At 53.6% G+C, this 23,678-nt stretch overlaps 1 protein-coding gene across 2 annotated transcripts in view; it reads left to right on the forward strand.

Annotated features, from left to right (window-relative positions):
- LHX2 (LIM homeobox 2) overlaps positions 1 to 23,678 on the forward strand; it is a 32,660-nt gene that overhangs the window by 754 nt on the left and 8,228 nt on the right. The window contains exons 1-4 of one of the 2 annotated variants that reach the window (XM_040225096.1): positions 11,573 to 12,432; positions 13,947 to 14,149; positions 15,138 to 15,541; positions 21,212 to 21,417. In XM_040225096.1, the coding sequence (XP_040081030.1) occupies positions 12,313 to 12,432; positions 13,947 to 14,149; positions 15,138 to 15,541; positions 21,212 to 21,417 (933 nt within the window). In that variant the 5' untranslated portion in view covers positions 11,573 to 12,312. Of the gene's footprint in view, positions 1 to 11,572; positions 12,433 to 13,946; positions 14,150 to 15,137; positions 15,542 to 21,211; positions 21,418 to 23,678 lie in introns of those variants that run through there. The other variant, XM_040225097.1, reaches the window with a different exon arrangement.

Below are 23,678 nucleotides of genomic sequence, written 5' to 3' on the forward strand. Positions count from 1 at the left end.
CCCTGATTGATTTGTCAGCCGAGGGGACCCGCGCGACGGGCCCTCGGCTTCCCCAGGCGCGAGGCCTCCCTCCCGCGCCTCGCCCGGCTCCCGGGCCGGTCCCGCAGGCTGGAGCTCCCCGCCCCTCGGCGCCCCTCGTCGGCCCCGCGCTCCGCGCCCCTCCTCCGGCTCGGCCGTGTTCGCCCGCGGGCCCTGGGGCTGCCCGCTGCCCCCTCGCCCCCCGTGGGCACCGTGCCAGCGCCCCCGGCCCTCACCCTGCCGCTCCCCCCACCCCCCAGCCCCGCGCCCCCGCCCCTCGCCCCTCGGCCCTGGCCCGGGGCCGCCCGCCGAGCCGGCCACACCCGCGGCGGAGGACTCGGAAAGGTAAGAGGGCTCCCCGGCCGCCCCGAGGGGCAGGGGGCTGTGGACGGGGGCATGACGGGCACCCGCGTGCCGGGACTGGGAGACGCCGCTGCCACCGAGCGGGGACACGCGAGCCCCGCGGGCCGGCAGGGCGCTGGGCGAGTTAGAATCGCGTCGGAGGACCCGGTGGGAATTTATGGGTGAGACAGTTGCCCGTCTTTCCGCCCTGGAACTCGGGGGTCTAGCTCTCAGACAGACATTTCTGCCCGTATCTTTTATCTTTTAAGGAATTCGCCTCCTCTCTCACCTTCATCTCAAGAGTCTCTAAAAATTTATGGGACCGTTTTCCTCTGTCTCTTTTGAGGAATCACCTCTTTGCCTCTCTCTTTTTTCAGGCAGGAATCCCTTCTCATCCCGTTCCCCAAGTAAGCATAGTCTCTCCCTGCCTCATTGAGAAGGATTTTCTTCGTCTTTCTCACTCCCGAGTTGAGAAGCAGATTTTCTCTTCTCACAATTTACCACCGTCTTCTTCTCTCTTACCCATTATGAAGGCTAGAGTTCCTTCTCTATCACCCTTTCACACTGTTTAATTCTGAGGATGCTGACTCCATTTGAGTTTTCAACGAGGGGATGGACCTGTCTGTTTCTGGTGCAGGAGCCAGTTAGGGGCACTCCTCACCCAAAACAGGTACCAGGCATCCCCATTAGCCTCCAGGCAAAGGGCAGCTGCCTAGGTGAATGGGGCATCTGTTTCCAGGGGCGAGGAGGGAAGACTTCACCCAGAAACAAAGAATTGAGACCAACTGAGACTGTCCCAGCCTCTTCCAAGACTGAAGAACCCCAGCTTCTGGGCTGAGGGCCCACATGGAGGCTCCCTCCCCCACCCCTTTAACTTTAAAATAGTTTAATGAACACAGGGAGAGAAATCATTTTTTTTTTTTTCTGCGTGGTGAGCAGTCTACAAAGAGAAAGGGGAAAGGAGGGAGAGGGCTTTAACTCTGATCCCCGCAATTAGTTCCCTGGGAGTGGGAAGGGGGGGGGCAACCTAGGAGCCTCAGTTCTTCAGATACAAAAGCATTTAGATCGCTTTAGACCGGTTAATCCTGAGTCTGGCTCGGGTCTCTTTTGTTTCCCAACTCCATTGTGGGTTTTGTGCAGTTTCTCTCTGTTCGCGTGATTGACTAGCCAATGGATGGTAATTATCCAAATGTCCCCTCTGTCCTTTGACTGACTTCTCCGTATTATGGGCAACTGTCATGCATTCTGTCATTCCATATCATATTACATGTATTATCATATGAAGTCTCCCCCCCTCCACCCCCCACATATAAAGGAGGGAGCCTCTGCCCAGATGCTGCTGCTTTTAGAAGGAAGGGCCCCGAGAAATTTGTTCTGGGCACGATTTGGAATACAGAGCAGGGGACTCCAGAAATGGGAGGTTCTGCAGGTAATTTGTTTTGCTGGCTGGGGGTGGGGGTGGGAGGTGGTCTCTGGGGTTGGGGTTAGAAAGGCTGTGCTGCAGACTTGGAGCAGGCTTGCCAGCTGGTATTCCTCTGACCCGATGGTTGGAGCGGTTTCGACAGATTGGAGAAACTTAGAACCGGTTTCTGGTATTTTGACCTTGGAATATCAGAAAGGTCTGCAGGGCTGAGTCCTTTTGGGGAATATTGGAGCTTGGTGGCATGTGCTTAGGACATGAGATCAGCCCTTGAGATCCCAATATACACCCCTTCTACTGGTGTCTCTTCCTAGGACAAGCCCTTTTCACTCCTGTTCCCGTTTCCTGCCAAAGAGACTAGGGACAGAGGAGCCAGCCGTGTCTGTTCCAAACCCCTAGTATCTGATGCTGAATCTTGGAGAAGGGACAAGCTTTTCCAATGATGCTTTTTTTTTTTTTTACAGATACACTTAGTGCCCCTTGGTGCAATTGTGCGTGCCATCACTTAAGAGGGAGGCAGGATTTATAACAAGGAGGCTTTGCAGATGGAGACTCTGGGGTCCTCTGAATCTGTGGGCAGGACTAGCCTTTCTTCTGCTAAAATGGGGGAAAAATGTTTTATTATTACAGTGGATATGAAGTACCGCCCAGATGTACAGCCTCACAGTTAATTACCTTGTTCTTCATCAACTATATGAGCAATAAACTCTCCAGGAAGGGAGGGGTGTGTGTGTGTGTGTATGTGTGTGTGTAAATAGATAGGTGAAATCAGGAGATAGAGGAACCAACACTCTTTTTAAGACCACAGAAAAAGATAGACTGTTTTATGGGGAGCTTGATGCACTGCTGCAAGATGCTTTGAATTTTTCGATGATCAAATATACATGATCAAGCTGTGCATGTTAGGGTGTGAGGTGCACTGATGGTCAATGGCTATTGATCAGGCTGTTAAGTGTTTCTGCTCAGTTTTATAAATATAGATGGATCCCAGATGATTTAAAGAATTGGATAGTTAAGAAACTGGCGTTCTACATTTCTTTGGAGAAGGGGAAATGGTTGGTCAGTTACAAAAAACACAGACCATTGTTTACTCCTCCCCCCATCCCCACCCCACCCCCACCACACCTTGTAAAAGGAGAACTTCATTTGCCAGGGGTGTTCATGAACTGAGTAAAAATATTCCAAGTGTTTTGTTTGGGGTCTACTCAAAACAGTCACTTTACTTGAGCATTACACAGGCTGGGGGTCTACTTCCCTGTCTGTCTCTCTCACCACCACCACCCCCCCGCACCCCTCCCCCCCAAACGCAGAGGCGACCACAATTTTGACCCAGACTGACATGCAGCTGAAGAGATGGGGAGAGTGTCATTTTGGGGAGTAGGATCCAAGGTCCTTAAAACCCTTCTGGTTAGGAACAGGGTGAACTGGCCACATGGCCTTTCCAATTAGCTGATTTCTCACTAAAGATTTTTTAGAAAAGTGTGGGGGACATGGAGGAGTGAAGATTTAAAGATAACCTCTAATTGGTCTGGAAAAATTCAGCAAACACTTAGACAACCTCTCTATTTCTCTTACATTCTCTCTCTCTTTCCTCCTGTCTCTTTCACTTTGCCTCTAGAAATTAAAAGTGGAGTTTGAAAGGAAGAGGCAATGAGGAACAGTTGAGAAGGGGGAGAAAAGAAAGCAAAGTCTTTATTTTTTAAAATTGTGTTGCATGGCAGTCTTATTTGTAATCATCCAATTAGTGGTTTTGTAAAAGGTCATGTTCAAGAAAATCAGCCTTCACCTAGATCAGTGAAACTTAAGCATACAGACAATTTATAGTTACGTTTTGGTTTTACATCTGTAAAAGACAGAGTGTGGATTTTAGATTTTTCTGTCTAGAAGTAGCTTTTCCATCTAAGAGCCCCTCACTGGTGGAGCTCAGGCATTCCTATTGATAAATCCTCCCTGAAAATGGAACTGAAATTGGCATCCCTCAACAAAGTTGATTCACCTAGAAATGGATGAATCAGTCCTGATTGGGTGGACATGCCCTTTCACCTCATTGTGCCTGACCTATCACTTAATTAATCTCTCCCAGATGCAGAGCTGTTGACAATGCCAAAGATAAGCAGTATTTTGAACAAAGCAGAGAGCTTTTTAAAGCACAAGGCACAGGGAGGTATGATGCTCTTAAAAATGTGTAAACCATCAGCATTTAGAATGAGTTTGTTATAGCTGAGACTCAGAGATGGTCCCATCTTTGCTAGAAACTTTCTGGGCTTTTCTTTAACCGCTGGTATCTATCTACACTCATTTTCTACCTCCCTTTTCTGTCTCTGGATCCCTTCTTCCTGCCACTCCCTCTCTCTGGATTCAGGGTATCCACAGCTAGTTTTCTCAAGATTGTCCTCTGCCTCCCAGCCTTGTCCCTGCCTCTTCAGATGCTTTTGATAGTATTAGGGCTATCGAGGTGGTCAGCTTCGAAGGCTTTGGGTGACAAAATATTGACTGCATCTGCTAGTGCCTTAGGAAGGACATTTGTGCTGCAGGCACCTTGGTGACATACAGGGAGTAGTTCATTAATTAAAAGACTTGCTAATTGCTGCTTGAATTACTATACAGAGAGAATGAAATGAGTTTGTAAAAATGACAATTTGGGGATTTTTTTTTTTGCCTCAAATATTCTTATAAGCAGCTCCTAGAAAATGTATTGCTTTTACTCATGCCTCTATCGTCAGCTATTCAATTGAGCTTCAATTAATGATAATATATGGTCCGGGATCCTTACTGGGCTGACTGATGGAAGAGCTTTGTTGAATTTGGTGCAGGTGGCACTGTTTAATAAGCACAGGAAAGAGTGAATAATGTAGTGCTTGCAAAGAGAAGTAAATGCAAAATAGATCGCTCTAATTATGGCAGCCCCCAGAAATGGAGATGCAAGCTGAAATGGCCAACTAGCCGGGAAATTCCAGAGATGATTGTCCCCTGCCTTTTTACTTTTGAGGACTGATGGTAGCTTAAAAGTAAATTTGGATGAGCTCATCTGCTTCAACACAAGCACAAATTCAAAATCTAGGTCTGATGACCTATCCACATTTGCCTTAACTGTCTAGAAGCCTTTACCAGATTCAGCTCTAAACAGATTCATCTGAGCATTCCTTCCTGCAAGAGATCGGCACAAGCTCATTACTACCAGTCTTCATGCTTTACTGCAAAGTGTCAGGAGATTCTGTTTTTGTTTTTGTTTTGTTTTGTTTGAATTTCTTTATGCCTGGGAAAATGAGTCTATTGGAAATCAAAGTGAATACTTGAGCAAACAGAATTTCCCATATACCTGCAAGGGCCCGTAATGATTTTCATTCATGCAAAGATAATCGATGGAACATTAGTTGTTTTAATTAATGGAAGAATAAAAATGGGGGAGGGGGCAAGAGGTTGGGCTTCGGTTGAAGCTTATGTGGGAAATGACTCGTTCCTCACCTAAGGAGACAATGCCAGCTCCCCAAATAGCAGTAGAGATTTGCTAATCAAGCCAATGGAAAGTTGGGCTGGGGTAGAGAAAGGGCTCCGCTGAAAGCGCAGGGAGAGATGGTGACCACGCTGAGCATTTTCCCTTCCGTTCAACCTCACTGTTCCCCTCGGAAATGTACCACTTCACAGGAGAGGAGCCTTTTTCCTTCCCAGGAAGGTGCGATTTGTGCTAGGAACCAGTATGTTTTGTGATGGTAAAATAGTGCCAGTGGCTGGGAAGCCAAAATCAACATTCTTTAGCCGGGATTAAGGAAGGGCTGGAGCTGAATACTTGTGAGCTTCGGGAAATGGGCTGACAGACCAGACTGCATGTGCTAGATGTGGGGCAATCCATATGCAGTAAGGTGTCCTGTGTGTGGTGAGAGTCTCTGGTTGAGGACTCGTGGGAGAGCCAAGTCCAGCATCTTTAGCCAAAACCCCCTCTTTTTGTTCTATGGAAATGTTTACCAAATCCTCCTCCAGTTTAGTCAGCGCTAGCTGGGTACCCGCGTTGATTAGTGTATGTGAAGCTCATAAAAGGTTTATGAGGGAACCTTTGCTTGAAAATAGAGTTTAGGGGTGTACTGCTGTCAGAGAAGGGTGGCAAGATGTCTCTGAATGGAGAAAAGACTGTGGTAGGAATTTTTCCAGACTCAAGCGCTTGTAGATACAAGAGTTGTCAGTCAAGAGTTCAGCTGCTTCCTCCCCCATCCCCACTTTTTTTCCCCATACAATCTTCCTGATTTTCCTTTTAGCAAAATGTGGTTCCCTGTGTGAGGAGACTCATTGCTGTTAGTTGTGCTCCTACCTAAAAAGCAACCAGATTAACAGAATGAGCAAAATTCTAGGACTAGGGTCCCTTCTAGGACTGAGTAGTATTCTGGGTTAAGAAAAATTACTCTCAAGCAATGGTGGTAGGTACACCAGTTTTAAAAAATGACACGTTGCAATATTTACTTTTGTGTGTGTGCTCCAGGGCAGTTTACATCGTGCATGGAAATTAGAAGGTAGAGAGATGCAATTAGCTATTGTGTATTTGTTACAATAGTGCTTTCAGAATAATCTGATCTGACAGATTTACATTGTTGACAGTGTGATTTAATCGGACCCAGATACAAACTTTCCCCACCCTAATCAATAATGGTAAATCCTCTGCTGAGATGAACACTCTCCAGCCTAGTTTATTCATATTTCTTTTGCCGATTCCCTGTAATAAAATTGAACATTTTGTCACCACTTTGAGAAACACTGCCAAACACCTTAAAACACATGTCACACGCCAGCAGCCCCTCATTTCCCTCCTCCGGGAGTTTCTACATCTGGAATCATAATCACAGATAAAAACCTTGACAAAATTGCATCTGAGCACATTCCTCTCCACAGCCTTTACTTTCTCATAACATTTAATACAATATTAATACCTGCTACTGAAAGGCAGGAGGGAGAAAAGGGCTGCCAACCTCCACGTTTCCTGATGCATCATGTTCAAACCTGAAATTCACACTTCGTGTTTCATTTTAAGTTCAGTGCATTTAACAGGGCCCTAGAGAGAGGGCCCTGGTTAGTTCCCCAACCTGCTCAGCTGACGCCCTGGGAGGCTGTTTCGGAACTGTTCAGATCGCTGCAGGGATAAGAGGAGGAGGAATTGGGCTCCTCTCTGCCTGAGTCGGGCCAAGCCATTTATCTATCAACAGACTTGGTGTTCTTCCTCAAAAAAACTAAGGACCAGCTAATTTATATTGTCAGTATGAGTAACCAGCAGATTTTCGGTGAGGTTTGACCAAGGCAAAAAGAGTTGATTTCATAAAGTGGCCATGCCTGAGCTGATTTGCTGCTGATTGACAGCCTCTCACATCAGTATAAAAACACTCCCCTCTTTGCCTCCCCTGCCCAGGCCTGGGTAGAAGGCGGTCATTTTTGAAAATATGAGACTTTTCTGTCATCCTTGTGACTCGGCTTCACCCTATCTCTTCTTGGAGATGTCCACAACCCCACATTCCTGCATGGTGGCAAGGAATCACCATTCCTCTGCTAAACAAACTCAAGACAGAGGTTAGAGAGAAGGGGAAAGTGCAGGGAGCTTTCCCCACTCGGAGGTTCCTGGGGGCCTGTGTGATACACTGGAAGTGGGCTTTCAGTTGGTAGTTTTGTTCAGTCCTTGCCATTCTCTAACCAGAATTATAGTCAAGACAGACCCCAGCAATCCCAGGGAGCCCAACCAGCAATGCTCCCTCCCTTTTTAAAGTTTTTAACCACCAGGTTTTTGAAATGAATAACTAGCACCTCTAGTAGCGGCCTCACTGTAGAGAGACACACCCCCATAAACACACACAGACACACACACACACAGACACACACACACTTCCCTAAGCAAGACCTACTTCACAGCTGAGCAAGGTATATAATTTGCTGAAGGGTGCAACCCTGAGAACAGGAGACATTACACTTTACTCAGGGAACCGAGGCAGGCAACTGGCCCTGTGACTGCAGCCAACAGCTCTAAGAACACAGTTCCTCCTGCTGCAAGGCAGAGAAGAACAGTTGTCTTCACCTCTTTCTTCTTTGCAGTTATTATCCAAAAGGCTTTCCCCACCCCAACCCCCAGCACCATCCTCAGTGTTTCAAGTCATCCGCTGGCTGTGACCAAAGGGGGTCCCCGGCAGGCCGGTCTGGGGCCAAAGAGGGCGGCTCCCCCTGCGCGGAATCCTTCCCTGGTGGCTCCCAAATCAGGCGTTTTCTCTGCCTGCCTTTCCCTCGGGAGAGACTCGAGAGGCTGCAAAAATCTGGGCGCCCGTTCGCTCGCTTGTCAAGAAGCAAACTGTCTTCACATTCTCCAAGAGCAACATCCCTGCCTAGGAAAAGGAAAGAAGAGGCAAAATAAATAAAACCAGTTAATGTTGTAGTTAACTTGCAAATCAAGTAAATCTGTTGGTGCCGTATTTGAGAAATAAACCATCAGAGCGTCACAGCAAACACACACTTCTGAACGTCTTCATTTTGATTTAATGGTATATCAGCGTCAACTATCGCTTCCTCTGCTGGTACACACGGCCTGATGCCGCGGGAGGAGGGTGCCCATGTTTATCACCGAGTGAGATGACTAATTACACCTTGTCAATCACCGGCTATGAAGACATAAAACCAGCGCGCACAATGAAGTAGTTGCCTGCAGCGTCAATTAGTTGGCGATTCGGAGGTTATTGCGTGGCCCTGCTTTGGCCGCCTCTAATAACGGGACAGAGCGCCGGGAACGGCGCACTGATCAATCACCCTCCTTCCGCGGCTGCCCGGCTCCCGCCCCCTCTTCCCCCGCCAGGCCCGGCCTCACTTTCTCTGGGCGGCATGTGCTTCCTCCCTCCGCGGCCCCGGCTCCGTGGCGCCGGTAGCCCCGGGAAGTTTCCGAGCGGCAGCTCCGCAGCCGGCAGCTCGGAGCCCCGCAGCCTTCGGGGAGCGCCGGGGCTGGTGGCCCCTTTGTTGGAAGAGGCGTGGAGGGAGAGCTTTTGTTCTGAGTTAGTCACGGTGGCCGGCTGGAGGCTGCTACCTCATTATGCGCCGGGTCTGCCTGTCTGCGAGGAAGCAGATGGCGGGGAGGTAGGCAGCGGCGAGAGTAGCCAGACCTGAATTCCGTTCACCTGTCACCTCCCACAGAAGGCAGGTTCAAGCGACCTGGGGAGTCCGTTCCCCTACCTGGGGGAGGGGCATCGAGGGGCCTCTGTTTCCGGCGCTTTCGAAGGTTCCACTTACCTGCGGATGCCTGTACCCCCCACCCGCCGCCATCCTCGCGGCTGCGGCTTCTTGCACCGTGTAAATGTCACTCACGTGTCAAGATGTGTGTTTACAGCCTGTTCCTCTTCTTGTTTAGTCTCTGTGGACAGGGCTCAGCGGTTGTGCGATGTCCCCCTCGCCGCTGGGGGAGATTAGCAAAGTTACCGGCCTCTGAACTCAGGGCTGGGATGTTTTGGTGTGGGGGGCGGGAGGGGTGCCCAGATCCCGTGGCGGGAAATAAAGTTTGAACCCTTTGCCGACGCGAGCGCGTCCCAGCCAGACACGGAGGGATACATAGGCGGGTGCACCCGGCGGGAATCCTGTCGGGGAATTCGGGGTCGGTCGGCGGTGGGTATGGGCTGCTGGTCAGAGAGGTGGTGAAGAAAGCGTGTGCTTACATATACGGGGGAAGTGAAGAGCCGCAGGGTGTGTTTCCACCTTTCTGGGGAAGCCCGCGGCAAGAGTAACCGAGTGCTCCTCCCCCCCCCGCTCCGCAGCTCCGAAGGGAGCCAGCCCCTCGAGTTCTAGGCAACGTATTGCATCCTTCCAGCTTGGGCATAGAGCTGTACCACGGACAAACGCTCAAGTGTTGTTACATTTTTTTTTCCTACCCGTTGAGCAACCTCCCGATGAACCCCGGTGACTCCCAGATTAGATTTTCATTCCCTCCTTTCTTTGAAAGAAAGTGCCCCAGATGCGTCAGTAAAACATGCTTCTGTGTACGCGTGCAGGCGTCAGTGTGCTCGGGCGCTGGCCCTGTGCAGGCGCTAGAGCACACACACGTCCGTGTGAACACTCGCGCACGCGCGTCTTTGGCTTAATGGTCCGTTCCTCATTTGAGGGCATCTGTGCATGTGCAGCATGTACACACATTCTTGTAACTTCGAAAGTTTTGCAAATATGCAAAACATGCCCTCAGAGAATCCTACACAGGAATCTCCATAGAGTTGTCTGGGAGTGCAATTGTACCTATAACTGCAATTTTCCAGTGTATATATGCATCCTCCTGCCTGGCATTGTATACTTACACTCGAGGTGTTTGCCAATGAAGATGAACATGTGCATTTGCACACATAAGCATGTCTGTGCTTGGGCATTACAAGCTCACATGTAGTTGTCTGAAATTTATGTAAGATTTGTATACAAGTATGTTTTGTACAGCCTCAGTTCTATGCCCTGTAAGGTAAACTACACAGATCCTGACTAGCCCCTTACCTCCTGTTGGCAAGCAAGTCATTGCACACGAACCCGCCTCCAAGGCAGAGCCAGGAGACTGAGATTCTGCAACTAACTAGCTCATTCAGTTTTTCTCTACAGTCACGTTTTATTCCCTAAATCCCTCTTCATCACCCACCCTGTCACTCCCAAGAGTCTCTTGGTGGAGCTTGAAGTCTGGGGGTTGGGGTGGTAGTTGGGACTCAGGCGGCAGGCCAGGTTGTTGGAGAAGTGGTGCAGCCAAGCTGCAGGAAGGGTGCCCTTCAATAACTGGTCTGTGGCATGAGGCACCCAGCGGACAGCGCAATGGGCCTGTGGTTTTTAAGAACCTCACTGATAAATGTAGCTCAGAGTGGGAAAGTTTTTAAAGGGAAGAAGAGAGGAAAGGAAGTGATGAAAGAACTTCCTAAGTGCCTACTATGTTCCAGGCATTATACATTCGTGATCTCTTTCGCTCATCACATCCATGTGGAGAGGGCTTTCTTGTCCCTCACTTAAAAGATCAGAAACAGGCGTAGGGAAGTTAAGTCACTTGCCGAAGTTTACACTGCAAGTCAATCAATGGCAGAACTAGGATCCGAACCCATGCCTTTCTAGTTCGTAAAGCCACGCTCACACTCAGTCTTCCGGGTTGGAGAGAGACCGGGAAGAGAGAGTGGGAACTACATGCCGGGCCATTAATTGGGCCGTAGCTCGCTTGGAGCCAGGGTAAGCTGACTGGCCGCTCTCCCGGGGAGCCACAGCTCCCTCCGGTTCCTGTCGCTCTGGCTCAGCCGGGTCCGCGGGAGGCCTGCGCGGCAGTCCGCAGTCTCGCGGCGCAAAGCCCGGGCGGAAGGCAGGACTCGGCGGGAAGCGGCCGAAGGCTCCCCGAGCTCTGCTTCAGGCCGGTCTTCCCAGGCCACCCCAGCCGGTGCCCGAGGGGCGGCTCCGGGCCGAGGGATTACCCGAGGGAGCCCTTCCTCAAGCATCTTCTGGCGGCTGCGCCTTCTTAGGATGGAGACGGAGGGGAGAGAAGGTTTAGTTTTCCTTCCCGAAGAAAATCGCAGCAAACTGTTTGTAGCTTAAAACTCCAAACCCCGCGCTCCCCCTCCTCCCTCGCTGGCTCCCGCCCCCGCCCCCCAGCCTCGCCCACCAGCTCCCACCATCTCTTCGCTCCTCTCCTCCTCTTGCGGTTCCCCTCCCTCTCGGGTCTCCCGCCTTCCCAGAGCACGCGCTGCCGGGGCCCGGGGTGCCGGGCGGCCAATGGCGCGGCGGCAGGACGTGATGTCAGGCGCGGCTGTAGAAAAGGCGCGGACGCTTGGCTGGCGCGGACTGCAGAGCCGGGGCTGGGCTCGGCGCGCTCTTGGAGAGCGTTGCGCGCGGCGGGGCCCGCGGCTGGCGGCTCCTCCTCCCACTCTGCTCCTCCTCCTTTTTCTCCTCCTCCTCCACCTCCGCCTCCTCCTCTTCCTCCTCCTCCTCTTCAATTCTCCTGGTGTCTCCGCTCGGCTCGCTGGCTCCGGAGAAACCCCTACTCCCATAGCCGACCCAGCGCCTAAGCGGGTCGCCTTGGGCTGGGGGCACACCCCGGGGAGGGGAGAAGTCCAGGCAGCTGGGCCGCCGCGGGCACCTAGTCGCTCCCCAGTGAGCCCCGACCGCAGCCGTCGCCGCCTCGGGCAGAGTTTGCGCTCCTGCTTTGCGCCCGGGGCGCCGAAGCCGGACGGGCGATGCCCGCGGCGTGAAAGCGCCCGCGGCGGGGGCCGACCTCTGCCCTGGTCTCCTGCCCCCTCCCGCACCCCACCTCCTCCCCCACCCGCCCCGTGCCCTTGTGACCCTGGCTTTGGCGCCGCCGCCCAGGCGCCCCGCGATGTAGCTGCCCCCGCGCCTCGGCGGGAGGCGTCCTGGCCCGCGGGCGCCCGGGGCCCAGAGCCCGGCCTAGGGGCACAGCCGAGCTCGGGCGGGGCCGGGGCCGCGGTGGCGATGCACCGGGCCCGTTAGCGCGGGGAGCGCCAGGCAGCTGAGGCGGGGGGCAAGCCTTCCCGCGGAGGAGCCGCGCCCCCGGCCCCGCCGGTCCCGCCGCGATGCTGTTCCACAGCCTGTCGGGCCCCGAGGTGCACGGGGTCATCGACGAGATGGACCGCAGGGCCAAGAGCGAGGCTCCCGCCATCAGCTCCGCCATCGACCGCGGCGACACGGAGACGGTAGGCGCACGGCTGCGGGGTCCGGGCCAGAAGCTGGGACGCGGCCGGATCGGTCTGCGCCTTTGCTCTCCTAAGTTTGGGGGCACTTTGGGGAGTGTCCTTCGTGCCGCGCGGGACTGGACGCTGGGGATCTGCGAACAGGATGCAAGGCCCGGAGCTCCCGGCTCACGGGAAACCCAGCTGCTGGGGCGGAGGAGGGAAACAAGGTTGAGACCGAAATTTCAGACCCTAAAGGTGGAAGAGAGCATTTCTCCCGAAGTGGGAGCGAAGTCCTACCCGCGGCCCAGTGGCTCTCTTCTCACTCCAAGGGGCTCTTTGGTCGCCAACCCTGCGCTCTCCTCCAGCCCTCGGCTCTGGCCGCCTTCGGCGCGGGGAAGGACAAACCAACCCGGCAGCACAGGGGTCTCCAGCCGACTGGAGCTACTCTCCGCCTCCTGGCAATCGGGGTTCCCGTCCCAGCGCAATTTCAGAGGTCGAAGTCTTCCAGGCCAGCGCTCTTCGTTGTTCGCATCTCGGGCCTCCTGGCTGGTCTCTCTCGGCCCGGTTAGGGCTGGCCGTTCAGGCTCTGGCCTGGTTCTTGTGGAAAGAGAGTCCATTCGAATCTCCACACCTGGCTCCACCAGCCCAGCCCCAAATAGCCAGTTCCTTGCCTCCGACCTCCCTGGGGGCCAGACAAACAGACACTGCCCAAGCCAGGCCCCGCAGTGACCTTTAGAGGCCAACGAGGTAGGGAGCAGCAGTGAAGCGTCTCTGCTTTGAAAGCGAGAACAGCAGCCCCAGTGCCTCCGCTTCCAAGCTCTTCTTCCGGAGTTGTACCCACTCAGCCTGTCAGTTTGGTTAGGAGATGATTTGGATTGGGCCTGTCCTGCGTTGGGAGACTTTGAGGGTGCCCGTGCATCCCACTCACCCTCTCTCAGGACCTAGGAGGGCCCCAGCCAATGTGGCAGAGGAGGTAGCCACGCGCTATTTGCCCTGGCCTAAGCCTCCGGCTTAAGAATTCAGAGATCACTGGGGTTAGGGGCCAAGAACTCGACCTAGTCTCTGGAGAGGAGTCTGGGTGGAGGGTGACTTTTATAATGGCCATCTTATCCCTTTTCTTGGGGCCCAGCAGAGTGGCTCCTTTAAGAAATAGTTTGGGAACAGCTTTGGAGGGCTTGGCTGAAGTAGCCACGACTCCCCCCAGTCCCCCAACGAAGCATGAGCCCTTCGGGAAAAGAGCAGAGGGGACAGGAAGGGGGGAAAGTAAGGAGGAAGGTCCCTCCAGGCCAGCAGCCGGTCCCGGGCCTGCGACCGACTTGGGCTGCATGGGCGGACCTGGGTTCTGAGCCCCTTGGATGTGGGCCTTTTGGCGTGGAGGAAGCCGACCACACACCCTGGCAGCCACCCCGCTGCGTTTAGGGCTAGCTCGAGCCACCGAGGGAGCGCGGGTGCGTGCCTGTTTCCCCGCGGCGCGGCGGCGGTGGGGTCGCAGGCTGACGCAGGCGCTGCGGTCTCGCGCCTCCCTCCCTCCGCAGACCATGCCGTCCATCAGCAGTGACCGCGCTGCGCTGTGCGCCGGCTGCGGGGGCAAGATCTCTGACCGCTACTACCTGCTGGCGGTGGACAAGCAGTGGCACATGCGCTGCCTCAAGTGCTGCGAGTGCAAGCTCAACCTGGAGTCGGAGCTCACCTGCTTCAGCAAGGATGGAAGCATCTACTGCAAGGAAGACTACTACAGGTAGCCCCCAGCTCAGCGCCCCCCCCACGCCCCCCGGCAGCCAGGACCCCCGGCCTCAGGTCCAGTCTTGTCCCAGGGGAGGGTCCCCCAGCTCGGGCCCCCCCTCCCCGGGCAGCCAGGACCCCGGCCTCAGGTCCAGTCTTGTCCCAAGGGAGGGTTCCCTACGGAGTTTCACCCCTTCTCCAAGCCAGTACAAATTGACTGACATCCTTTTTAAGCAACAATCTGAGAGAACTCTTGGAAAGATCTGTGAAGTGTCGGTGGAGACCCAGAGAAAAGCAGAAGCTGCCCTCTTTTTAGCTTAGACCAAAAATAAGCTTGAGTTGAGAACCCTTCTCCCTTTGAAGTTTCTTGGGTCAACTGGGGGGAACTGAAACAGGCACCCCCAGACCCAGGCAGTCTGGACTGGTGTGGAACAAAGTTGAAGAGAGAGCTGGGGATCAGATTGGGTGCATTTCCGGGTCTTTCCTGGAGATGGGAGTGAAAGCTGGTCAGGATTGAAGAACCGGAATCACTAACAGGCAGGCTCCAGGCTCCTTGATTCTCTTCTGGTTTAGGGCTAGGTCTGCTTATTTCAACTCCACCTCCTCTTCCCCTGCCCCTGTCTTTTTCTCCCTGTTTCTCTTTCCTAGGAATTACAAAGGTCTGTAGGATGCCCAGGCACTGGTGTGGAGGGCAGGGGTGGAGACTGAGGAAGGGATGAATGGGAAGTTTCCCTTACTCCCCAGCGAGGCTTTCCTAGGGCTTGCTCAGACTCTGGGTAAAGTAAAGCCTTTGTAGACACGGAAACGGTTAAGGGAAACTATGTTTCAAGGTAGGACCAGATCTGGGCCAAAATCTCACTCCCTCTTGGCCCATCCTCCACGTTAAGAGCCGGTTGCCCATCTTGAGTGGATTTCCACCAGTGGTAGCAGCGGTATCTGGAGGAGGGATATGGGGGGTACCCAACCGTGTGTCCCCACAGTCCCTCCCTCGATGGTCCCTACAGGCGGTTCTCTGTGCAGCGCTGCGCCCGCTGCCACTTGGGCATCTCGGCCTCGGAGATGGTGATGCGAGCTCGGGACTTGGTTTATCACCTCAACTGCTTCACGTGTACCACGTGCAACAAGATGCTGACCACGGGTGACCACTTCGGCATGAAGGACAGCCTGGTCTACTGCCGCTTGCACTTCGAGGCGCTGCTGCAGGGCGAGTACCCCGCGCACTTCAACCACGCCGACGTGGCGGCTGCAGCGGCGGCAGCCGCAGCGGCCAAGAGCGCCGGGCTGGGTGCGGCCGGGGCCAACCCTCTGGGTCTTCCCTACTACAATGGCGTGGGCACGGTGCAGAAGGGGCGGCCGAGGAAGCGCAAGAGCCCTGGGCCTGGGGCGGATCTGGCCGCCTACAACGCTGGTGAGTGTGAGGAGCCGCGAGCGCGCCCCGACGGGTTGAGGGAAGGTGCATGGAGTCCGAGGCTGAGAGCAAAGTGAATTTCAGTGTGCTGTACACGTTTGCTTCTGTCACTCTGGGCACTCTGGGCTTTGGCTTCTCCGGGCCCACCAGATGACATGGCAGAAGCGCCATTAGCTCCCTGCGCTCCAGCCTGTGCGCCCTCGGCTGGAGTGGTCTGGATGCTCCCGGTGCAGTACCTCGAAGCCGAGAAATCTTTTAGAGGGTTTTTGTTTTGGGCCTTTTACCCACTTGGCTGAGCAGAAAGTCCAAGTATCGAGAAAGCATGGCAGAGCCGACACCACACAGGCTGTAGGTTGGCGTGGCTGAGGGAGAGGATCTGGGGCGATGGATGAGCAAGGCCGAGCGGCGGGGGTCCCAAGAGAAAGGACTGGCGGTGGCCTGGGGCCACCGAGCTTGGCCTGGCTTGCGGCCAGGTCGTGTAAAGTGTGCTGTGGGCGGCAGGCTCGGGAAACTTGGGCCCAGGAGCCTCTTGAGCGAAATCGAGCTGTAGTGTCCTGCCCGATCCTCCTGCTGCACCAGGTCTCTGTCGCCCTCCCCGCCCCCCGTTCTTCTTCCGAGTTCTGGGTGACAGCGGGGCGCCGAGATAAGAGCTGCGACCCTCCAAAGCCGGCGCCCCAGGATGAGACCGAGAAGGCCTGGCTTTGCGCCGGGTTGGGGTGGAGGACTTGATTCGCATTTCCGGCGTCTTTGAACCCTGGGTCGTTCCGGGAGAGGCTCTGCCCCCTCCCCCGTCCCTCCTAGCTCAGGACAGCTGCCGCGGTTCTGAGGCCCATCAACATCTGCCCGAAGTCTGCACGGCCGGGAAGGTTTATGACTCCCTGGGCTTCTGAACTTGATAGAGTTTATTTGCAATTACTTTCTTTCTTTCGTTTGCGACAGAATCGGATTCAGAGACTTTGTTTTCTTCCTCCTTTTCCCCTTAGTCTAATGCGCAAGTGGAAACAAAACAAAACCAAACCCCTGAACTGTGGGGAGAGGGCTGTGGTGGGGAAGAAGTCAGGATTATTTTCACCCTTAAAAATCTGAGCTGGCATGGGCAGGGGGTGGAGAATGATAGGTGGGTGGGGGTCCTCTATTCGCTCCAACGAAGTTGTTTGTTGGGTGATCATGGGGCATATGTCTTGGTGTGCGGAGCTGGGAGGAAAATACAGCCCCCAGTCTGGTAAATGGTGAGGTGGCTGCAGCGAGGTCTGCAAGGCAGATTTAAGATTTGTTGAAAGCTCTGTAAGAGATGCGGCTTTCTAAAACTTGCATCCCTCGGTCACCCTCAACCCTGAACAGATTACCCTGAGTCCAGTTCTGGTTCCCCAAAACAAAGCGGGTCTATTTATCAAGTGCGGTCGGCCTCCAGTAGAAAGCAGCAGGCGGGCTGGGCCACAGGGCTCCTGATGGGTGGGGAGTGGGATTATGTTTTCCCTGGGCAGACAGGTTTGCAATGGAAAGGTAGACGGTACAGTGATTTATTTGTGCTTTTTGCTGCTCCTCCACCTTCCCTGAGGAGGCCGCGCAACTCAGAGCAAGATGTGGCTGGAGGCTGAGTTTCAGAGAAGCTGGCACCTCTGCAAGTCTGCCCCACGCATGCCTTCTCCTCCTTTTCTCTTTGGTCCCTGTCTCTTTTTCTCTCCTTTCGGGTCTCTAGGCCCCCCTTTCTCTCTCTGCGTGTGTCTCCAGGTTTCTCAGTTCCTGTCTTTTTCTCCATTCCGGTGTTCATGTCTCTGGCCTTGGCTGGGGCTTTCTAAGCTGGTGGAACCCGAGCCAGGCGCGCTGCCTGTGGCTGTGCAGATTGCTTATTCCGGGCTCCCGGGACTAGATTGAGAAATGGGGGCGCCTCCCCGACCAGGCCTCCCTCTCCCCTCCCTGCTCCCGCTGAAGAGAAAGGGCCACAGTGTGGGCCGCGGGCTGTTGGGACTGGAAAGAGGGCCCTGTGGAGCGTGTGATTTCGGTGGTATGTCCGGGCGCGTGTGTGTGTGTGCGCGCGCGTGATTCCGATTGTGAGGACTCGAGCTTGTTGGTGTGAGTGTTCTACACCCAGGGGCCCAGCCACATGAACCCCCTGGAAAGCTCATCTCTGTGGGGGACAGTCGGTGGAGGAGCAGCGGCACCTTACTACCGGGCAGTGAGCTCGGGCAGAGTGGGGAGGGGGCGCCGTCGGTGCGCCCGGCCCTCGCTTAGGGAAGGACAGTTAGAGCGGCGGGGCCCGCAGGGTCGGAAAGTCCTTCCGGGGCGGTGGCCGCCGCGGCTGGCCCTCCTCTGGCAGCCCCTCTGGTCCGAGATCTTAGCTCAGGTCCCGGAGGCGGAACTGAAACCTACCCCACCCCGGCCCCAGGCGCGGCAAGGCGGCCGGAGCCGGTCAGGGGCCCCGGACTCCGCGCTTTGCGTCCGAGTTTGCGCGCCGCGGCCACGGGAATCCCGCGCGGACCGGCCGGATGCCCAGTTCTCCCCCAGCCCCAGCTTTGTGTGTGTGTGTGTGTGTGTATGTGTGTGTATGTGTGTGTGTGCGCGCGCGCGCCTGGCGGCGTAATTACTGATTTGATTCCAATCCATTATTTAGACAATTGAACCTACAATCTCGTCTTTAGTAAAATGAGGCGAAGTCAGATTTGATTACAGGTTCAGTCCCAGCGACAAGAGCTCGAAACCCGATGGGTTAATAACAGATCACGAGTAAATTATTCATGATTTTACGAGCTCTTTAGCTCCATTGAATCGGCCTAATTGAGAGGAAAAAAAAAAAAAAGGGAGAGAGAAAGCTTGGTTCTCCCCCTCCCCTCGTCCCCTTGCTCCCCGGATCCGATCCTGGGGACTCTCCACGGGGCCGGGAAGCTGGGGGCCAGAGTGAGGGAACCTGGGGCAGCAGCTGAATCTGGGCCCAACAGCCACTCCTTTGCCCCTAGTGCAGTCTCCTGCCCCTGCTGCTGGCCTGCCTGGGCCTCCCTACCTTGGGCCGAATTCTTTTCTGCCCTCCCCTCGTTTTTCCTCCTTCCCCTTTTCATCCCTACTCGGCCTGTAACGGCTTTGAAAAAGCCACGCCAAAGGGACCCGGCCTGCCTCAGACCGGGACTCAGTTCCTTAACCTGGACCCTTCACCACACTGCATCCCTACTATGTCTGGGCCTTGGTGACCCCTCTGGCTCTCTCTGTGTCTCTCTTGATTTTTTCCTGTCTTTGTAGCTGTCTTTCTCTGGTTCTTCCATATCCACTGCTTTTTTTTTTCTCTCCCTCTCCTCTTTTTTCCTGGCTCTGTCCATCTTCCCCCATCCCCCCCCACCCCCATCTCTCCTTTTCTCTCCATTCTCTCTTTTTTCTACGTCTGTCTCTTTTTCTCCTTTCTCTGCCGTTTCCTTCTCCCTCCCCCAACCACCATCCCCCCCACAATCTAGGCCGAGCTCAGGGCACATCCCTTGGGTGCGTGGGGCGCCAGGGTCCCCATGGAGCTCATTAACAGCAGCAAGGCCCAGGCAGGGGCTGGGCGGAGGAATGGGCCCAGAGATCCCCTGTGAGGAGGCCTGCCCTACCCCCCATCCCCCCTACCCCCTGTGGAGCTGGGGACTAGGGGCAAGAAGAGGGTCTCTCCCCACGGGGGCGGGGGGCAGGGCAGTTTCCATGGATCCCGTTTGGAGTCATTCTCTGATCCCCTTTAAATTGCTGGATCCCCATTCTTTACTCTGGGTGCCCTCAGTGAGAGTAAAGCCCAGCTGGAGAACTTGGGTGCCTGATTGCCTGTGGGAAGGGGCCTTTAGGAAGTGTAGCCACTTGCTGACAACTTCAAGGTTAGGGATAAGACCTGCATCTTGCACACTTTTTCTGCAAGGGATTACTCCTCAGTTGGGCAGGGGAGGAGTAGGCCACCAGGGGAGCAGGAGTGCTTCTGAGGTAGTATTGCCAGATAAAATGCAGGACTCCCAGTTAAATTTTAATTTTGGGTAAGCGACAAATAATTTTTTTTTTTTAGTATATCTCTTACAACATTTTTAAATAAAGGAAAAATACATTTCTTTAGTGTAAGTGTATCCCACACAACATTTGAATTTTAATTCAATGAATAATTTTTTTTTAGTATAAGTGTATACAGTGCAATATTTGAGTTTTTGGCAAACGACAGATTAATTTTCAGTACAGATATGTCCCATGCAATATTTCAGATATCATTCTAAGAAATTGTTCATTGTTTATGTGTGATTCAAATTTAACTAGACAACCTGTATTTTTATTTGCTAAATCTGCAGCTCTATTATGGGCATGTGATGAAACAGGAGATATATTCCCAGCTGCCCACTTTAGGGGGGACTGAATCAATCTCCTATGAGGCATTCCCCAAACTAAGATCTTATATGTGGGATGGCTCAGGATGTATTGAGGGGATCTTGGAGAGGGGTCCTGCATGTCCCCATCAGCCACCAGGTTGCTAAGCAACTTTCTGAGGCCCGAGGTTTCCATCCCTGTCCCCCACCCCCAGTGCCTTCCAGGCATTGGCAGCCCCAGCTGGGCCCCTTCTGGATAGGGACACGCTCCCCAAAGAGTCATGCTTCATCTTTGCCAGCCTTTGTGGTGTAGGGGAAAGAAACAGCAAGGAGGCAAGAACTGCAGTGTTGAATCTAGGCTCAGCCTTAACCAATGGTGTGGCTTCATTTCCCTTCGTGTTAGTTTCCTTATCTTTAAAATGGGGTGAATAGCAATAGTCAACTCTTGGAGCAGTAGTGAAGCCCTCCCCCCTTCCCCCATGTATATAGGGCCAAAGGCATACCCTGGGTGTGGAACACATGTTAATTTCTTCCTCCAACTTCCTTCCCTTACTGGCTAAGTACCTTGCCACTCCTCGAAATTTCCAAAAATCCCTTAACCTCTCTGCCTCATTCATCTCGTTTGTAAAACTGAGAAGTGGCTGCCTCACAGGAGTGGTGAGGATGAAGCTACAAAATACAATTTCCAACCTCCAGCCCAGCGCTTCAGGCCCAGGGCTAAGGGGTCCTGCAGTACTTTGGGTGTGGGAACGGAGAGATGAAAGCGAGTGGAGGGTTTGGAACGTGAGTGGAAGTCTGTGACTTCTAGGTGCCTGCCCCTGATACTGTGTGGGAGCAAGGGGCAGGGAAGACTGCAGACTGCATTTCTGCTGAGGAGTTCGGGGAGAAGCGGGCAGATAATGGGCCTGCTGTGTCCAAGGTCAAGTGATTTCCCTTTAGAAGCCTCAATTTCAACATCTGTAAAAAGGGAGGAAATAATGCTTGGCTCAAAAGGTTGTTTTGAGGATGAAAATGTGCATGTAAAGCCCATTAGCACATCTTGTGGAGTTGAATGTCATTGAGAAGTTGTTGTCATTACTATTTTTATTGTAACATGATGGCTCAGAATGTTTTTTGGAATTTCCTAGAGCTGGGTTTGAATCCAGCATTTCCTAGCTGAGAGACCCCGGACTGATGGCTCAACCTCAAATTCCGCTATAAATCTATAAAATGGGATAATATCTCCATCTCAGCGGGGTGCGGCACCCGCAGTGGGGTCCTGAGGCTAGAAACATTTGGCGGAGCGTGGGGTGGGTGTGGACTTGGCAGTGTAGTGGGGGGCGGGGGCGGGCCAGGAGGTTCACCTTTGGCCTCTGTCTTCCCTCCCCAGCCCTGAGCTGCAACGAGAACGACGCGGAGCACCTGGACCGAGACCAGCCGTACCCGAGCAGCCAGAAGACGAAGCGCATGCGCACCTCCTTCAAGCACCACCAGCTTCGGACCATGAAGTCTTACTTTGCCATTAACCACAACCCCGACGCCAAGGACTTGAAGCAGCTCGCGCAAAAGACAGGCCTCACCAAGCGGGTCCTGCAGGTCAGCCGGGCCGGGGCTAAGGGTGGGGGCCTCGGTGGCGTCAGGACCTGAGGAACCTGTGAGGTGGAATCCCACAGCGGCTGTGGGCTGCGAAAGGACCTTGCGTTCTATGTCCGCCTATCTCTTTCTCTTTCCCTGTTCTCTTTCTCCATCTTTTTAGTCTATCTCTGGCTGTATTTCAAGCACCGCCCCCCCCACCCCGCCCTTACTCTGAGGTCTTCTCTCTCCTCCAGTTTTTGTCCCTCAGTGTTTCTGTTTTGTGTCTGTGTGTCCCTCTGTCGTCTTTGTCTACACAGTCTCTTTTCTTTCTTGTAAGCAATTCTTAGTTGCTATTTATTACTCAAGTGACACACAAATATGTTCATGTTGTAAAAGGTTCAAACATTTCCGATAACTCCAGAGCTCCCTTCCCCACCCTGGCCAAGGCAACTGCTGTTAGCCCTTTGCTCCTTCTGCTTCTTGCTCCTCGCTTGCTCCCTCTAGTTTCTCTCTTTCTTTCTGTCTCTCTCTGGATTTTCCTTCTGTTTCTTTGTTGTTTCTTAGACTCGCCCAGAAGCAAGGTTTGGTAAGGGAGAGGGGTTAGGGCAGATCCCCTGGGTGGAAGTAGATGGGTGCCTCTGAAACTGAGCAGCCTTGCGCTTGTATGTGAGTGTGCTTTCTCGGTAGAGAGGATCCAGAGCTTTTGCCAGATTTCCTAAGGGTCCCTCCATCCCCTCAAAGATGTTAAGAACCTCCTTTGGGGAGTCAAGGGTGACCCAAATTCGTGACAGTGTCCTGGATCACCAATTTTTAAATCTTCAGCTCCTCCTCTTACTCATTTTCGTGATCCGCGGCCTTAAATCACTTAACCCCTCTGAGCCTCAGTTTCTTCATATATGAAATGGCACAAAAATTATCTACATTATAGGAGCTATTGAGATAATGTAAGTGCCTATCATGGTAGCTGGCACTTTACCACTCAGTGGATGGTGGGTGAGAGTAACATTAACTAGATTCATCAGTTAACATATTAAATAGTATAAACGATTATTCTGGTGGCTGGACTTCAGTTTCCCCATCTGTATAATAAAGTGGGAGAATATCTCCCTTAATAGCCAGTTTAACCAACTTATTCCTCAGACCATGTGATTGTAGGGATAACAACGCAAGTTTTGAGGTAAGAAAATCGAGAGAAGAAGTGATCTGTCTGTGGTCTCATAATAGGAGGGGTGGTGCTGGGATTTGAGTGCAGGCCAGTCTGACCCAACTTCCAGCCCCCAAGTCTTTGAGGACTGAGGGCCCGGGGGTGGGTGGCAACACCAGTAGGTGAGGGTTGATGATGACCCTGAAGGCTGTGAAGCCACCCTAAGTTTTTCCTCGAGTCTGTTTGGACTTAAAAAACACTTTGGGGGTGACAGGATGGGATTGTGGCGCGGGTGAGGATCCGCAGGTCTCCGGAGACCGTGGACTCCGGGCGCCCAGCGCGGCGCACCGGGAGTGGGGTCTGGGGCAGCTTGGTCTCGCCGGTTCGGTGACGTAGCGGAGGAACTGAGGGCCCGCCAGTGGGACGCCGTTGCGCCTCTTAGGCCTGCCCCTCTCCCCTCCCCCCAGAGCCCTGCTAGCCCCGCGGTTGCGTTTCGTTCCGCGTTGCCCAAGGGTTTCTCTGGCCGGGGCTCGAGAAGAGGCGGGGACCCTGCCGCGTCCCCGCTCGTTGGGCTCTCGGGTCCCGCTGGTCCATTTCCCTCGGACTTTTCCTTTTGGGGGTTAGATCAGAGGACCCCTCTTTGGCGCCCCCTCTGTTCCTCAGCCCTGTGGGAATTTGGACTGTGGATCGGCAGCCGCCACCTTCTCTCTGGTTAGTAGTCCTTTCTTTCTTAAATGCCCTTATGGTGAATTGCTGAATCTCACCTTTCCATGGAAAGGATACGTGAATCAAGCCCTTGGAGCAGGCAGGGCCAGGAACAGGGACTTTAAGTCAGGCAGAGCTGATTCCCTTCTGTCCCTATACTCAATTGGATGTGTGTCTTGGATGAACTAATTACTCTCTCTGAGCCATAGCTCTCTTATCTGTAAAATGGGCACCATTAGGGCACACACATCTCCACACTTAATCCAATTAAATGAAATAAAGAGTAAGCACCTGTAGCTGGGTCTGAATGTGGAGTGAGGAGCCAGTCTCTTTCAGCCTTGGTAAGGCAGGTGGCTTGATTGAGGAGCGCATTGCCATTTCCAGCATAGTTACCTTTCATCTGACCAAATACCTATTGACATCAGGCACTGGG

The sequence above is a fragment of the Oryx dammah genome, unplaced genomic scaffold (assembly GCF_014754425.2).
Source record: "Oryx dammah isolate SB20612 unplaced genomic scaffold, SCBI_Odam_1.1 HiC_scaffold_25, whole genome shotgun sequence".
In the NCBI taxonomy this organism is placed as follows: Eukaryota; Metazoa; Chordata; class Mammalia; order Artiodactyla; family Bovidae; genus Oryx; species Oryx dammah.